The 19,301-nt window shown below is 32.8% G+C and overlaps 1 protein-coding gene across 3 annotated transcripts in view; it reads left to right on the forward strand.

Moving 5' to 3' along the window:
- Positions 1-19,301, forward strand: part of LOC142332726 (uncharacterized) — a 74,729-nt gene that overhangs the window by 52,908 nt on the left and 2,520 nt on the right. Inside the window, exons 15-18 of one of the 3 annotated variants that reach the window (XM_075379332.1) lie at positions 102-347; positions 3,121-3,266; positions 11,394-11,495; positions 19,049-19,187. In XM_075379332.1, coding sequence (XP_075235447.1) covers positions 102-347; positions 3,121-3,266; positions 11,394-11,495; positions 19,049-19,054 — 500 coding nt within the window. In that variant the 3' untranslated portion in view covers positions 19,055-19,187. Of the gene's footprint in view, positions 1-101; positions 348-3,120; positions 3,267-11,393; positions 11,496-19,048; positions 19,188-19,301 lie in introns of those variants that run through there. The other 2 variants (XM_075379323.1, XM_075379341.1) reach the window with 2 other exon arrangements.

Below are 19,301 nucleotides of genomic sequence, written 5' to 3' on the forward strand. Positions count from 1 at the left end.
GAATATCATCTATTTTTCTTTCCTTTCTTATTTGCTGATCATTGTTAGTAACTGTTAGAATATAATACATTTTTTCAAGTATCTTTATTTCTGCTTTACAGAATTGTCACTAGAACCCAAGAATGAATTTTATGGGCCACACTTCATATCAGGAAGAATAAATATTGCTATGACAGTAGGAAATGAAAATTTAGTAACAAATAATGGAAATGAAATTGGCAGAAAATTTTTAGAATGTGGAATTTTAATGGGTGGAAGTGATTCCATCCATAAACAACATAAAAAAATTTACAATTCTAAAGGGTGGAACAAGGAATTTCATAATTTCACACTTGTTTGGCTTCCAGGTTTGTGTGTATTGCTTTAAAATGAAAAATTTGTTATTAAATTTGCTGTATTCATTATGGATTATTAAAAGGGTTAAAATTTCTGAATGGTAGAATCAGTACTTCTTTAATGTAAAGGTTATAGGGGTGAATTCCATTAATTTTCATATGTAAATTAGTTCCTGGGGTCCCCTTTTTTTAGAATTGAGCTAATTCAAGAATTATGGTGATGAATACAATTCATCCTTGTTTGTTCAAATTTGTAATTTTGTAATAAATAACTTTCTAAGTTGTTGATTCATGAATTACAGTATTTCATCCCCTTCTACACTCTAGCAGAAAAATAAGTAATATTAGGCAAATATCACTTTATAGTAATGCCGCTGATGCCATAGGTGATGTCATAGTTCCAAGGGAATTATGCACATATGCATTAATGCCATAGGTTCTGAGGGAAGATCTTTTAAATTAATTAAAATTTTTTTTTTTTCATTGTTATAAGTCATAAAATGGAAATTGGATTCTATTCAAAAACAATTTATAAAAATTATAAATACGAATACATGTGATAAAAGAGGCAAATGTAATTATTAATTGACATATAAACAGTTTTTTCTTATACTTCATCTTTGTATTTTAGATTTTAAGTAAAATTTTTATAAACAACTTTGTAAATTAGTCAATCTAGTTTTCTGGTTTATTTTAATAACCCATATTTTTATATGGAACAAGTTGATTTATTTAAAATTTTTCCACTACTTTCATTTTTATTTATTTATTTTTTTACTTTTAAGAATTATTGAATTCATTTTATACATAAAGATTTTTGAGAAAAGAGAAATCTTTGAATTGTTAAGTTGAAATGACACCTAGTAATGACAGATTTTTAATATTAATCATATCTCAAAGCATGCCATTAAGTTGCTAAAAATTTGTGATGGGATGAACAACATGCCATTACGAGAAATATTTGTTCTATAGAAACAATGACTATATGAAAATTATGTAGTCTGAATTTTGGTTCATTTTCAATTTGTCAACAGTATCTAGTTTGCCAGCTTACACCATTAGGAAAGAGCTTGATCAATTTAAAACAGTGGGCTCAGCACTTCAAAGGAAAAGAAGCTTAAAAAGTTTTTGAAACCAGGGTAGCTTTCACTTAGAGTACAACATTCTGCCAGATGACTTTCCACATTAATTTGTCTTACCACACTTTTTATAGAATATTTTTTTTAGGATTTAGATTAAACAATTTAAATTTTAAATGTCCTGTTTGAAAATCTAGAATTCATCATGGTAATTTTTAAATTCCCAAATTCTCTAAATTCCACTTACTCAAATTGTATTTTCTCTATTTTTATTGTTATTGCAGATATTACTAATCATTTTAACCCCTAAAAACTAAAAAAACATTAATTACATCCTACGTAGCTGCATATACATTCAAGCCTTTTTCAATACCGAATGAATAGATTTTGATGATTTTTTTGTTATTTTGTAAAGGATACTCCTTTGTTACTGCATAGTTAGTATCCAGGTAACTTAAGTGAAAGATTTTTTAAACAAAAAGTTACATTGAGTAAATAGATAATGTGAAGATTTTTTTTTGTCATTACTGCTTAGTTTTTCTTTTTGTACCATAACATTACTTTAGAGCTAATATTAAGCAATGATGATAGCATATTATATAGACTGATGTCATGGTGATTTTCACAAGTATTTTCTTGTGAAAATTCAAGAAAATGAATGGAACAAGTTAAAGAAAAAATAATACTTATTTCTGCATTTCACAAAATTACCTCTTATTCTGTAACAGTCTCTTTACATTGTTTCTCTATTTGTTTTCTTTTTTTTACAAAGACAGAGTAAAAAACAAATATATATTCCCTCATTCCATAGAGCTTTATCATTAGCACTCTACTTCATCCCACTACGTTCCTTAATATCTCATAAAAAATAGATCCATTTAATAAGATTCAGCTGAACAAATGTACATCTCACAACAAACAAAACTTAATCAATTTCATTATAACAAGATATCATGTTAGTTATCTTAACAGTTATGGTTACAATTAGGTGTGGTTTTTTTGTTGTTTATTTCAGGGTATAATAATGTACCTTTAATGTAGGTTATAGTATACAAGTTATTTATACCAAGGTATACCTGAAACTGACTCTGTAAGGGTAAATTAACTGAAGATCGATCTAGTATTTATAAGTCAAAAAAACTTATACATTTAACATTAAACAACTCTAAAAGTCTCTTCTTAATTAACACAGAAGGTGAATTAACATTCACGATTATAATCTGGTTACAACAAAATTATTCTACTGCCCAATATTATATTATAGAAAAATTTAGTTGTCTTCAGCTATCTTTTAAATATATATATATTTTCTTATTTATGTATAAATATTATTTCATGTTTAAACGAATGATTATTTTTTTATCAATAAAAAAAACAATAATAAATGTATCCTGTTTTGATAGGATAAAAAACTTGCTTTATTAACAAACTTTGGGTCACCCGTAGTAAAGTTATGTAAGTTTAAATTTGAAGACCAGTAACTTTAAAATCTGAAAAGGAACAAAATCTTCTGTCAAGAGGATTCCTGAGAGTCAAGCAGTAAAGTTTAGTTAGGAATAAGACTATACTGCAGTAGGCATTAAAATAAAATTCATGTTTAGAATTTCAATTCTAATTTAGATCTTTAGAACTTTCCAGTTCAAATTAGTATGAGTGTTTTTTCTCTTCACTAAACATATTTTCATTTCTCTTTTTTTCATTTTTAGATGATATTAAGTTTATAATAAATGGAGAAGAGAATTCTATTATATCATCAAATGGCAACAAAAAGCTATGTTCTGCAGTTGGATTAAATGAGTTATGTGACAAGCTTTGGGACTCTGAATCAAAAATTGCACCATTTGATCAAGATGTAAGATATAATTAATTATTAATGGTGTATAATCAGTCAAGCTCTTAATTAGTATTAGCAAATAATTTATCTCAAAAGTAGTTGAATGGATTTTACTAAAGAACAAATTTTTAAATTGGTAGATTTCATGCTTTTACATTGCAAAATTTATTAAGTCTAATCTGATTGATTAGAAAACAAGCGATTCTTATACTTTTTAGAACCAAGCTGCTTGAAGTAACATGCTGATTATTACATTTTTATCTAGTTACGTTGTATAGTTACTCTATAGTAAGTATACCAATACATTTCCATTTATTTATGACTAAAAAAAAACTTATTTTGAAGCAAAACTTCACTAACTCAAGAAGTCCAAGGATACAAGAGACTTAAGTATACCTATGAAGTACCTAAAAATAAAACTTAAGTGACTTAAGGATCTAAGTAAAGAATCCTATTCTATCCTTCCTTTATCCACTGTATCCATATATTTTATATTCTTCCTATGTTCCTTTTTAAGTCCATTCCTACCATACTATCATACTTTTCTAACATACTTTCAAATTTGGAACCCAAAATTTAATGTTAATGTTTACAATTTACATTAATTTTTTTACGACTTGTTTATCTATTAATACTTATCCCTACATATTATCTAGAGTGATTCAGGAATAAACGTAAATAATTTGGAAATTGATTTTAGAGCTTGAAATAAGGAAAAAGGTTCATACAAACTTATGTTCCAAAACACTTTATCAAGTTAAGGCTACAGAAGAATTTTGCTTGAGTTTCAGATCCCCCATTGAAATGAGGTCATACTGAAATTTGCGGATGTGGATAAGGGAATACTGAAATTTGTGTAAGGGATAAACTTGATGGTGTCTTATGTTTTTGACCTGAAAAACCAAATCAAATGATGTATCTTCCATAGCTTTTCATTATATTTAACATCAAACAGAAAAATTCTGTGACAAAAAAACAATTTCTTTAGGTTTGAAGTACAATAACTTTGTTAAATAGCTGATGAATGTATAAATTCAAACAAAATAAATTCATTCATGGCTAATGTGCTTTTTATGAATTGTGAACACAACACGCAATTCTAAGAATTTCATATACTTATTTTTGGTCTACTCTAATCATGTGACACCAATATCATGAGTAGTCACAACAAACCTTCATGAGGGATTGTAAACACCAGTATCCAAGGGCTCACTATTAATAATTGTTCATGCCGCCTTTGGTGTTCTTTGTCACTGCAGAAGAACACTTAACAAATTAATTGTTCTTCTGCTGTGATGAAAACTCTATTATATGATATAATAAAATTACACAAAGAAAATCAAAAGAAATTTCTAATAGATAACATTTTCAAAAATTATGGTCACACAGTTCTACACTTGCCACCCTATCACCCTGACTTAATACCATTGAAATTATATTTCAATGAAATTTGGAGTTAAGTGAAAGGGCAAGTAGCTAAAAAAAACTCAACTTTTAACATGTTGGACATTCTTAAGTTAGCTGAAGAGGCCTTTGGTGTTCTTTGTCACTGCAGAAGAACACTTAACAAATTAATTGTTCTTCTGCTGTGATGAAAACTCTATTATATGATATAATAAAATTACACAAAGAAAATCAAAAGAAATTTCTAATAGATAACATTTTCAAAAATTATGGTCACACAGTTCTACACTTGCCACCCTATCACCCTGACTTAATACCATTGAAATTATATTTCAATGAAATTTGGAGTTAAGTGAAAGGGCAAGTAGCTAAAAAAAACTCAACTTTTAACATGTTGGACATTCTTAAGTTAGCTGAAGAGGAATTTCATAAAGTGTCTGAAGCTGAGTGGAGTAATGCTTGCGAGCATATTGTCAATTTTGAAAAAATACATTGAAGATGAACATTTATATGATGTGCACATTGAGAAGTTTGTGATACATGTAAATTCAGAATCGGACACAAGCTCTTTAGAATCTATGGACAACAGCAACTTTGAAATTTGCTAGTTTCAGCAATAAAGTGAATAAAAAAAATAATTATTTAAAATACTTTAAAATAATAATAATAATATTAATTGGGATACTAAACTAGTTTTACTCAAATAGCATCGTATGTATTTTTGGCTATAAATATCGTTCATATTAAACTGACAATGTTTTCAGTCTGCCTAGCATCGTGCCAAATGTTAAATGCTATTAGTTTTTTGTGCCAACTTACGTGCCGATAGTTCTACTTACATTTATCCAACTGAATCTGAATTTAAAAAAGTGAGATTCCATTTTGAACTTTTTGTTTCGAAAACTGCCTCTCTTCATTCATGCAGAATATGCTGATTTTTTGTGTACAGCTTTTACGATGGAAATTCTACAGCTGCGAAGGAAGAATACCGATGTAGATATTCTTCCTCCAGAAGAGTAGTTCCAAACTAAAGTATTTTGTAGAATTTTTAATAATCTTTGTATGTATAGTACACTTCCCAGCGCTAATGTTTCATCTGAACATCAACCATTATTACATAGTAATGAAAAGGAAAACATTTTTCAGATGGTAGAGCTTAGTCCCACAACAAGCATACAAAAAATCTGTATATGATTTAACACTTCTACAAAGTATAATATGGAGGACATTACATGCTCATGGACTTATCATGTATAGAAAGTTCAACACCTTTAGATGAATGCATTGAATCCATGTCAGATGAATGCAGTTTTGTCAATCGGTTAATAATAATGATTATCACTTAATTCTCTTCATAAAATTTTCAGACAAAGCTATTTTTACTTGTATTGGCATAAAGAACACGTGGAATTCACATAGTGATATGAAGAAAACCCACATGCTGTAGTTGAATCAATTTTCCAGCAACGATTTTTGGTAAATGTTTGGCGTGGGATGATCGATAACCAATTAATAGGCACTTTCACACTAAAACAGTATGTCATGGGGAGAAATTATCTGTAATTTTTGAACAATGAATTTCTTACAATGAAATGAAATTCATTTCATGTACTATCAACTTGAAGGAGCATTACAAATTTCACAAATGAAGTAAGACAATTCTTAGATGAAAAATTGACTGATAAATGGATTGAATTTAGAGGGCTGGCCAATCAACCACCTAACATCAGCAAAATCACTCTAATACAGGTATGGTCATGCAAAATTATAAATTTTACAGATTTTAACTATATTTTCACTTCATTTTTTTTTTAAGCATAATTTATTTAAAACTAAGGGTGTAGAAAAAATTGTACTTTACTGTAATTAAATTTTACAGATCTGTAATGTATGCAAAAAAGCCATTCAAGAAATGGTATCACACTTAGAGAAACAGTAACAAAAATTTGTTTTGTCTCAGTGTAATTATTAACTTCTTATTGTAAAAAAATGTTTACGATGAATAATAATTAATAACAAAAAAAAATATATGAAAAAATATCAGAAGTTTTTAATGAAATAAAATTTTATGTATTTTTCATTAAAAAAAAAATTATGTAAATATAATTTAATAGGCGTACAAGAAAGTCATGTGTGTTGTCCACTCAGATTTTTAATTTTTACAAATTCATAACATTCTTCTGTTAAGTTTTATTTAGTTTTGTTTTTAATAAAATTTGATTTTGTTTTGTTTTTTATTGGCTTTACATATTTATTAGTTATTTAAAAAGGTTGTAGTACTTCAAACCTAAAATAATGTGTTTTCATCAACAAATGTTAATGTTTTATGCTGAATGTCATGAATACTATGGGAGATGCAGTTCTTGGAGCTATTTTATTTGATTTTTCATTTCAAAATACATAAAAACCAACAAGTTTGCCTCTTATATGTAATGACTTACAAATTTAACTACGACCTCATTTCCCTGGGGAACTGAAATCTGAGCAAAATTTTTCTCTAGCTGTAATTCAAACAAAGCGTTTTTGGACATATGTTTGCATGGACTTTTTTCCCTATTTTAAGACTAGAATCAGTTCCCAAATTATTTCATCTTCCTTTTGAATCACTTTTTTATAAATTATTTACTGAGCGTTTCATTTTAATAGCCCCAGGCAATTTTCTCGTAAACTACGCACAATATAAAAAAATGAACTAAACAAAAGTTACTCAGATAGGAGGAGACCACCTCATGACCTTGGATTTGAACTTGACCTTGAACTTTATTTCAAGGTTAACACAATTTTTAAAATGGAATGACCTATTTTTGACCCCACCAATGAAAAGGGCAGAAAATTTTACATTGAAATACGAGGTGCGACAATAAAGTAATGAGACTGATGTGAAAAAATGTTGCTTACCGTTTTAGTCATGTTTAGTGTTGTTTCCTTCAAAGTAGTTCCCCTCTGATTGCACACACTTATTCCAGCGCTTCTGCCATTGATGGTTACATTTCTGGAACTCATCTTCTGTAATATCCTCCAAGACCCTCGTCACAGCTTTTTGGACATCTTGTGTTGTTTGAAAATGGTGTCCCTTGACCGCCATTTTGACTCTTGGAAATAGAAAAAAGTCGCACGGAGCAATATCTGGTGAATAAGGTGGCTGTGGTAGTACTGAAATTTGTTTTGAGGTTAAAAGTTGCTGTACTGACAGAGCAGTATGGCGCATTATCGTGATGCAGAATCCAATTATCAGCAATGTTGGCACAGACACGAAGAACTCGTTTACGAAGTCTTTCTAAAATTTCTTTGTAGAAATATCGGTTAACTGTTTGTCCAGGAGGCACCCACTCTTTATGAACAATTCCCTTGGAATCAAAGAAGCACACAAGCATGCATTTCACTTTTGACTTTGACATCCAAGCTTTTTATGGTCTGGGTGATCCCTTTGAGCACCATTGCGAACTTTGGCGTTTTGTCTCTGGATCGTATTGAAAAAACCAACCTTCATCACCAGTGATAACACGGCTCAACAAAACTGGATTGATTTCCGTTTGCTCTAACAGATCGGCTGCCACATTTTTCCGTGTTTCTCGCTGTTGTGTGAGATTTTTGGAGACCATTTTTGCACAAATCTTTCTCATACCAAGATCTTCAGTTAATATTAGACGAACCATTTCTCGATCAATGTTGAGTTCTTCTGCAATCATTTTCACGGATAATCTTCGATCAGATCATACGATTTCACGCACCCTGGTCAAGTTGACATCTGTCCGTGAAGTTGATGGTCGTCCACTGCGGTCTTCATCTTCAACATTCGTTCTGCCTTCACTAAAAATTTTATGCCACGGAAAAACTTGAGCTCTTGACATAACCTCCTCTCCAAAAGCCTTCTGAAGCTTACCATAAGTTGTCGTCGCAACTTACCATAAGTTGTTTCACCCAATTTAACGAAAAAAGAAATGGCATACTGTTGCGCAATATTTTGCGGTTTCATTTCTGTGACGAGAGACTCAAACACGTGTTCACTTATTACAGCACAACTCACGACTAAGCAGTTGCATCAATGTGCCGCTTGGACTAGAAGTAGCTTATAGACCAAGGTCAAAGATGGTGTGCCTACGCAAGCTGCAGGGTTGCCACATCTTGCAAAGAAAAATCAGTCTCATTACTTTATTGTCGCACCTCGTATGTTGTTGGACCTTTTTTCAGTGTTTCATTTTAATTGTCCCAGGCAATTTTCTTGTAAACTACACACAACACAAAACGTTACCCAAACAAAAATTACTCAGTTTGAAGAGGGGTATCTCATGGTGACCTCTTATTTCATGATGAATATGATTTTTTTCAAATGGAATACCCAATTTTTGACCTCACCATTGAAAAGAGCAGAACATTTTAAATTGGAATATGTTGTCACACATATGACCTTGGACCTTTTTGAAGGTCATATAGGTAACAATCAGAGATAGTGTTATACAATAGTGTAAAGTCAGGTTTATGCTCCTTTCCACCTGGAATATTGTATGACCTTTAAAAACATGTAACTCATACAACACTATCTCTGATGGTTAGTCGTATGACCTTCAAAAAAGATCCATGGTCGTATGTGTGACTACATATTTCAATGTAAAATTTTCTGCTCTTTTCATTGGTGAGATCAGAAATAGGTTATCCCATTTAAAAAAATCATATTGATGTTGAAATAGGATCAAGGTCACCATGAAGGGTCCCCCTCTGATCTGAGTAACTTTTGTTTAGCTTATTTTTTTGTATTGTGTATAGTTTAAGAGAAAATCACCTGTGGCGATTACATTGAAACACCTTATATATGTATATATGTATCCTGTATTATTCTGATCTTAAAAAAATATTGTTGAATATCCAGTTTACATACAGTCTGTTCATAAAATAATAGTGGGGTTTTAAATAGTGATAATTTTGGAACAAACCACTGCAGAGATATGAACTGTTAAATAAAAAAGAAATACTCCAAGTTTATGTGTGTGAAAGCTAGCGCATGCGCATCGTGTTTTCAGTACATGCAAGCAGCATGTGTGTGTTAATCATCATGTTTGCGGTGAAGAGGAATGTTCAGTGTGTATTGTAGCTTGCTAAGTTTAAGTTAAACGTGTTAAGAGTGAATACTATTGTGAGTACAATGAAAATGCCATGAAAATAACATTTGGCAATGGAACAAACAACTCAAAGAAACAGGCAGTCTACTGAAGCAAACACGTCCAAGATGGCATCAGTGTCTGATTAAAGGATTGAAGCAGTGTGAACAAGTTTCTTGCATAGCCTGAAGAAATCAAATCTGTGTGGAACTATTCTAGATAGTTGGGCATTTCTAAAACAACTGTTCACAATGTGTTAGGTTTCAAAGTCATGTCAGTAAGATGGTTATGTTTCACTGCATACAAAATTCAGGTATTACAACAAAATTACCCTCAAGATAAAGTGAAACGATTTGATTTTGCTGTAGATATTTCAGATAGGTTAGAGCAGGATGATGATTTTTTTTAAACAATTTCATTTTCATTGATGAAGCAACATTTCATGTTTCTGGACAAGTACATCGGCATAATGTTTATATATGGAATACTGAACCTCACATAACGTTATTGAACATCAGCATGAAGTGAAATGTGTTTTAGTAAATGTGTGGTGCACTATTGGATGAGACAGAGTTATTCTTTTCTTCTTTTATGCTGAAAAACTATTGTGGGGAAAATCTTCCTTAATGTGTTAGAAGGATTTGCAGCACCCCAAATACCAGAGAATTCCATTTTCCAGTTTGATGGAGTTTCTCCACATTTTGCCACAATCATGCAGCATTTTCGTAACAAAACATTTCCTCAGCAATGGGTCAGATGAGAAGGGTGGATTGCCGGGCATCATAGTCTCCAGATCTTACCCATTGGATTTCTATTTTTGGAGTTATATAACACAAGTGCATTCAATTTAAGTTCAAAATCTGGACCATTTCAAAAAAAGGATCATTGAAGCTGTTTCTTCTATTACACTGAATGTTCTTTACCATGTATGGCAAGAGACTGAATATTGTCTTGATGTCTGCAAGATAACTAAGGGAACACATATCAAAATGTATTAAATAGGTAAGAAACTTGGAATGTTTCTTTCATTTTTTATAGTTCATTTCTCTACAGTGTTTTTGTTCTGAAGCTATAACCATTTAAAACACCACTATTATTTTGCGGATGCAGTTTTAAAATTGAACCTTCCCTCATCAAGTTTCATGTCGTTTTATAAAATCTTTTAGCAATCAAAATATTAACTTTTTTAAAGGTTTGTCTCAAAAAATTGCTCTCTCCATATCCTGTTGCAGTATCAAAATGATTTTTTACATTAACCAGTTTTATAACAGAAATTCAAAATGTAACCATTCATAAATTTGGACTGTATGTATTAAAAGAAAGAGTGAAGTTAATTAAAATCCAAACTCATTTCAAAACTTAAATTCAATGGCCTCTTCCACTGTAAGAGCATGACGTGCTGAAAGTACATTCACACCCCATGGTAAATATTGCTCGCTGTATTATTTTCCAAAATGTACTTTCATGTAAATATACATTATTACTTCAGTTACTTACAGTTATTTAACAACAGTGAAATCAAGAAAATTTAAATGTCTGTTATAGATTCTTATCACTACTATGACCAAAATGTACTTTGTATAAAATCTTGTTTAATTCTAATACATACATGCATAATGTAACTTTACATATTTTTTTGTTACAGTTCTATTTAAAGATTGGCTTAACTGTAGGTGGTAATCGCGTGTTTCCTGACAACAGTATAAGTAATGGATATTTAAAACCTTGGAAAAATACTGAAGTAAAAGTAAGTTCAATTATTTTTTTTTTTTTCATTTTGAGTAATATTTCTATCATAAAAGTTTAATTTACAATAAAATTAATTCAAGACACTATTTTGAGGATATTTTTTTCAGTTGCTTTATTTTTTTCTAACCTAAGATTATTGTTTGATTTTCACAAACTGTTAAAATTTTGAAAATATCCATCATTATGATTAAATCAATTATTTATTTTACTGAAATTTTCCATTCCATTAATTCTTTTTATTATCACTTGAAAATTGAACTAATTTTCTAAAAATGGATTTCATTGGGTTACTACCCATAGTTGTAACCATAAATTTAATGACAGTGAGGAACTTAAAATATCACCCACTGTTATATGTTGATGTAGTCTATATTTAAACAGTCATTAAATGTACTTCCATTTAACTTCTTTAAATATTTGGAATCTATGTGAGAGATCACATTGCCAAAAATGAATGTCAGCTTGATCATAATTTCAAAATGTAAAAAACTCTCAGTTACTGCTTTCTTTCCCATCTTATTAATTACTTCTGGGTTCGATGATAACTGATTTGCATTTATTTCTTTTTAAAAACAAATTTAAAAAAGATTTCTTTCTTAAAATATGATATTCTGCAACCAAATGTTTTTAGTGCTTGTACTTTTTTATGGGAGGAGGGGAAACCTTTAATAGGCACCATGTGGTCTTGTACCCCATAGTAGTGTGAGACTACCGTATGGACCAACCCACTAGACCCCTTCCCCTCTACAATATGGATTTTCAAGGTCCACCTTACAATATTATCACAACACCCCGTGTGTCTTTTCTCCATTCACATCTCCATTACTGGCCCCAACGTATTTGGATCCTGAAGTTTTTGTTTTTTCTTAACATCAACCTTAGGGCCAAGGGCCACTCGTAAGTAATTATTCACACCTGACTTCCACCAACTTCATTCAGATGATCTTAACCAACGTCATCGACACTGCGTGCCACAACCATTTGGTCTATAGCATTGTCCTGATGATATTTTCTGGGTAAGCATGCTGACTTCTCTCCTGTATGCTTCCTTATGCTGCAGGAACTGATCACATACAAACACTGTGTGTTCTGCAGTATCATCCTCCCTGCAATAATCCCATTCTGTGAAGGATCTCATTGTCCTGGCCCCCATAGAGGAAGACATCCGCCTTGTGACGATCATGGTTGCTACACCACCTCCTCTGTCCTAGCCCTAATGGACTTTACCAGAGGTCATCTTTTAGATCCTCTAAACTTGATAACACAATATAGTCATCAGTTTGGCCTGTGTCAGAATGCCGCTGACGCAAATGCCTCTCTAGACATTTCCATCAGTGAATTTACACAATCTACTATTGCTTTTGTATAGCTTCTTCCAACTGCGATTGCCTACCATAACTTACAACCTCAACTATCAAATTAACTGATTCACAGAAGCGTGATCCCCACGCCTTCCTTTAACATTGAAGGTTTCACACAAAAACTCTTATAGCTAACTTCAATTTAACTGTGACTTCAGATCATTACTTGATTGAGTCTTTAAACAACAAAATTCTATCCTCATACCAACAAAACAAGTGCTGATCACAACAATAATTTTGTCCTGTAGTTTAATTTATTTACAAGATTTATTCAAAAATTAAGAAACAGATTCACAAATTAATTAAACCTCTAATGACAACATACTCTACCTCTCTCTGCTCTGGTCTACTTTCAGCAGTGAGGTCAATGCCTACTCTTTCCCACACTACAGCTCCATCACAAAGTTCTCCTCACATCCATTTTCATCCTAAGAACAAATATCACAGTTAACCGGGGCTCGATGCCAAAACACCAACTGGGTGAAGACAGCACCTAGGTGGGCTCCTAGCCACCCAAATTGCTATTCTATCTACACATCTATAACAGCATCAGACTGCCTCAGCCACCCTTCACAGGGCTAAAAATCTAAGGAAGCCAGCAACTATGTTACATTCCCTTTTGGTTTTCCAATTAACTTGCACATCAAAACCAGAATTAATCCTCACAAGCTTTCTAGATACTTTGGTACATTCAGATTCATACCTGGAGCAGACATATAAAACATGGGGCACTTCATCAATAGCCCTACACTCCGGACACAAGCCTGAATTAATTAAACCAAATCTGGGCAACCTATCTCAAAAAAACCTATGTCCAGAAAGAAACTGTGTAATATTCTCACTGGAAAAATCTCTTAACTACCTTTTTACTTCTCACCTCAAGAAAAATACCATCCATGCAATGGCCATTGAAAGGTTCAGTCCACCTGACCTGCCATAAATGGAAACCTTGATGTCTATTTCTTATATGCACCCAGAGGTAAAAGTTGGCCTACTTCTTAGTATCATAACGTAACTGGCATCAGTTTCAAGAATATCAACAAGCTTAATACCAAAAATAACAAGGACCGCCTCGAGAAACAGTCCTACAAGCACCAATCACAGATAAAAATAGGAGATGCTGGGCTCTCAAAAAAATATTTCTCTAACATTTGTGTCTCATTCTATGACCTCAGACAGGTCCAGCATACAGCATTATAGCTTTGCATATACCCTTGTGTAGAACATGCATGGTTCTGAAATTAAGCCCCCAATCGGGGTGAACTGTTGTCTGAATAATATAGAAAGCAGAACAAGCCTTTTTGGCAGTATATTGTAAGTGCTCCTTGAATTAAAAATTCTCATCAAGGATAACACCTAAATACTTCTGGAGCAGGACATACCTTTCATTGACCTGCCATTGATACACAAGGTTGTCACGTAACAGTTAATCTGCTCTTGAGCAAAATCATCGTTGTTTTCTCTGGGCTAAACAACATCTTATGTTGCAAATTTCTGAACTGGAGTATCTTGCAAGCCTGGGCTGCCTGAATTTTATCTCATTCCTCGAATCTCCTACAACTAGCAAACCTCATCCATGTAGGCGATGATGCAGCATTCACTGGGTAACCTCAATCGCATCAAAGAATCAAATTCAACAACCCAGAACAGAAGTCCTAAAATACTACTCTGCAGAAACCTTAAAATAACATTTTTCCTACTTTTGAGATGCCATCTCAAAGAATAACATCACAATTGCCGAAATAACTATATAACATATTCAGTCAATTCTGTGTATAATACACTTCTGCAGCTGAAATAGGGCAGAGGGTCACCACAAATTATTAAAAGCCCGTGATATGTACAAAAAAATACCTAAGACATACTCAGACTCAGTAGAAGAAACAATGGTCATAATTTTATGAATAGCTTTCATGTCCCTGCCTGGGTGAAAATCATACTGATCATCCATCAACAACATTCTAAAATTCAATCTATAGGTGATACAAAGATACAGTACATTCTCAAAAACCTTTCCAATAACTGGCATTACAAGTATGATTAAAACAGCCGCAACTTGATCAACTTGTACCCTAGTTCCCCGTGTTTTCAGCACACCCATCTCTGGAGGTCTGGAGGATCAGTCTGAAGTTTCATCCTTTTGTCAACTGAACTCATCTTTCCTGACAGTCGTGGACAAGTGATGTCTTCACATCCATCTTACTCACTTACCTGTACTTCTCCTTCCTCTTCCAAATTAGGAGATTCAGGAACCCGGCTGAGAATTGCACAGGCTCTCCCTCTCCAGGACAGTGGACCAGACTGGGATTCCATACAGTACTTTTGAGAGTACCACCTGAGACAAGACCCTCCGTTTCGATGTGCAAGAACCCATGATGTTGGTCTTTATCTGACTGATGGTGGCAGATGTTTTCTTGGCTTTGACTAACACTTCTACTACGTGCCTCTGGAATGTGGCTTTCTTACTACCATGGTACCAACCCTAAATGAAATCAGGGTCAGCTTATACCTACCTAAAACTATGATCACTTGCATCTTCTCTGGTGTAAGCTGAAGCTTGATTTCCTGCGGATATGAAATAATTATGTTTATCGCCTTGTTCCCAACATACATGACCGCTTGTTCTGAGTTCATTATCATAGTGCTTTGTACTGCTTTTTGTTAGTGGTTTTGATACAGTTCTGCGTATTTAGAACAGACAGTTTTATTAATTTGCTTTTAAAAAAGTTTAACCACTTTTTTATCATGCTGAATAATGTTATCTGCTACATTTGTATTCTGACACTTATATTAGAAGTTTTTATTATTTGATAATAATTGTCTTGTTATTGAAGTTAGAATTGTAGTTGATAACATGAGTCCATGCTATTTCCGTACAATGTTTTGACTGCGGACTTAATCATGTATTAATTTTTCTTATTGTCTTATCTATCTCATCTGGTACTTCTCCAAATGTGATCATTGCAGAATTTCTATAGAGAAAACCCAGTTGTTCGAAAATATTCATTATCTAAATGAATTGTCTTCAGTGAATCAAATGTAAAAATGCATGTCAAAATGTTCAATCATATAAAAATTAAAACACTTGGTTTCATATTAATGGAACTATTCTTCCAAAGCCATTTTAGAGCTAATTACACTGATAAACATAATTTTTGTTTCCTAACATGCAATATATGAATTTAATCTGTTTTTTGATGCAGAAATCGTATATGAATCAAAATCTTTTATACGAGGGTTATTTTTTCAAGGTCAGATCGGCGCGAAATAAAAACCCGCGCAAAAATCAGATGAACCTTTGCGCATATATGATGTGCTGTGTCTTTAGTATAGCCTTCAATCACGCCGCGTCACTTCATTTAGTTCTGAACACAAAGCTGGCACGTAAACATGTCTACAGCAATAGCATCTCCCGCCAAGTGTAAAGTGCGTGCGGTAATTAGATTTCTTCAGGCTGAGGGGTGTAATGCAGCTGAAATTCATCGACGAATAAATAATGTGTACGGTGAAACTTCAGTGAGTGACAGCAAAGTGCAACAACAAGTGGTACAGGAACTTTAAAACAGGACTACAGATGTTCATGATGCAGGCGGTCAGGGAAGGAAGCGAGTGTCAACCAATGATCTCGTTGAGCGAGTGGATGAGGCAATTCGAGAAAATCATCGGTTCACAATTTCTGTATTGACTGATTCGTTTCCTGAAATTTCAAGGTCAGGTCTCACCATTGTGAGTGAGAGACTTCAGTACTGCAAACTGTGTGCAGGATGGATTCCCAAGATGCTGTCCGACCGTCACAAAACAATGAGAATGGACACCTCCCTAACGTTTCTCCAGCACTACCACAATGAAGGAGAAGATTTTTTGAACAAAATTGTCACAGGGGACGAGACATGGGCCCATTTCGAAACTGAAGAAACAAAAGAACAATCCAAACAGTGGATGCATTCTCATTCTCCCAGTAAACCAAAGAAGTTCAAGCGAACCTTCTCCAACAGAAAGTGTATGGCTACTGTGTTCTGGGACCAGAATGGAGTTCTCTTGGTGGAATTCATGTAACGTGGCACGACCATCACTGCAGCCTCATACTGCGTGACTCTTCAACGTCTACGAAGGGCAATTCAGAAAAAGCAGAGAGGAATGTTGTCATCAGGCATTATCTTTCTCCATGACAATGCTCGGCCGCCCACTGCAGCTGTAACAAAGAAGCTCCTGCAGCGTTTTCGTTGGGAAGTGTTTGATCACCCACCATACAGCCCAGACTTGGCTCCATCCGATTTTCACCTCTTTGCTCACATGAAACATTTGCTGGCTAGGAGGACAACATTTTGACACATACATCAAGCTGCAGACCAGCGTAGAAACATGGCTGAAAACTCAGGCGGCTTCGTTCTATGACGAGGGTATTGGAAAGTTGGTACCACGCTACGACAAATATCTAAATCGGAGTGGCGACTATGTAGAGAAATAGCGTAACTATGTAAGTACTTGTTACAAACAAAATTTTTTTATTTAACTGGGGTTTTAATTTCGTGACCGATCGGACCTTGTAAAAAAAATAACCCTCGTATCGCCCACCATTTTTGATAAAATTAAAATTTTAATTAAAGGATTATTTTAATTTTTCAATATATAGTTAGCATTTTAAGCTCCTATATTGAGTTTTGTTAGCTTATTTTTTATTGTTTAACTTTATTAATTTATAAGCTATAAATAAACAATACTAGACAAAGAATTAAATCATATCATAGTAACATATTATGACATCATATCTAATTCTGAAGAGCCTTCAAGAACAAGATTAATCATGTCTGTGCAGGTCAAAACATGTAGCTGAAAACACAGCTGTGTTGTTCGTATTAAGCACTGTAAAAATTGGAGATTTTACAGTGATTTTGGGTAAAATTGGAGATCAGAATAAGATGTGGGCTCCTTGTGAAATATGCACTAATTGTTCTGTGTATTTAAGGCTTTTGTTTAACAAGTGTATCTGGAATTTCTAAAAAATCTAAACATACTGTATAATATCCCTCATTGCAATCTGTAACCAGACTTGTACCTCACAGTGAAATTATTCCAGTAACTGAGCCGCCTGTAAATGTATGTTTCGAAAGCAGCAATGAAAAATCAGCCAGTACTGAAGAAGTCAACAATGATTTTGATTTTGAATTACCTTCAAATAAGCTACATCTTATATCACAAGGTGAATTAAATGACTTGGTTAGGTATTTAAATTTATCAAAAAATCAAGCTGAACTATTAGGATCAAGACTGCAAGGTTGAAATTTACTTCAAAAAATTACAAAAATTTGTAATTTTTGGCAAACAAAAATCCAACAATTACCACAATACTGTTAATCAACTTCTTACTTCATATGCCTGTATGGGATATAATATGTCTTTGAAAATACATTTCCTCCACTCACATCTGGATTTTTTCCTGGATAACCTCAGAGATGTAAGTGACAAACACAGTGAAAGTTTCCATCAAGACACTTTGGTGATAGCCGCTATCAAGGGAAATGGAATACTAACATGCTAACCGATTACTGTTGGACATTGATTCAAAATGTGTTTGAGGCTATTTATAAAAGAAAAGCACCAGCGAAATCATTGTAGCACAACAAAATCATTGTACCTGTGTTACAATGTGTTACAAAATTATAAATTTTACAGATTTTAACTATATTTTCCCTTAATTTTTTTTTAAGCGTAAGTATGAGAGAAAAATTGTATTTACAGATCTGTAATATATGCAAAAAAGCAATTCAAGAAGTGGTATCACACTTTGAGAAACATTAAGAAAATCTTTTTTGTCTATCAGTATTATTAGCACCCTCCTCACCAAAGTTTCCAGTAATGCACACATTTTATGAATATTACAAAACATTAAGTATATAATCAAGTATTATATTTGCCATACACTAGTGTTATATTGGATTAGTTTTCATTTAATTTTTTTGTTTTTGTTAGTCATGTTGGTTTGGGTTTTACATTTTGTGGGTAAAATTTCTTCATAATTAACATCTTTCTATGGGGGTCATGTTTCTATGAGGTTTACTGTGAGACATTTAATGTAAGTTGATTCTGTTATTTGTGAAAAATAATAAATCCCTAAAATTTCTGGGTAAATGTCTAGTTTGGTAAATTTAAAACTTATTGCAGTCATTCTAGTTTAATTTGTATTCTCTAGGATTGATGTTATAACACTAAATCAGAGAAATTGGATGCACATTCACCCTCAGATATTAGGAGCAGTAACAGGAACTACGCACAATAGAGGAATGACCTGTAAGAGAAACAGAACACAGTGCTGTTAAATAAAACAAGCTGGACGCCATTAACAATAATACTACCATAAACTGATAATATTACTGATAATTATCTTTAAAAGACCTTCAGAAGAATAGTTCCATTAGTTTGAAAGTAACTTGGTTGTTCATAAT

The sequence above is a fragment of the Lycorma delicatula genome, chromosome 1 (genome assembly GCF_047948215.1).
Source record: "Lycorma delicatula isolate Av1 chromosome 1, ASM4794821v1, whole genome shotgun sequence".
NCBI classification, from domain to species: Eukaryota; Metazoa; Arthropoda; class Insecta; order Hemiptera; family Fulgoridae; genus Lycorma; species Lycorma delicatula.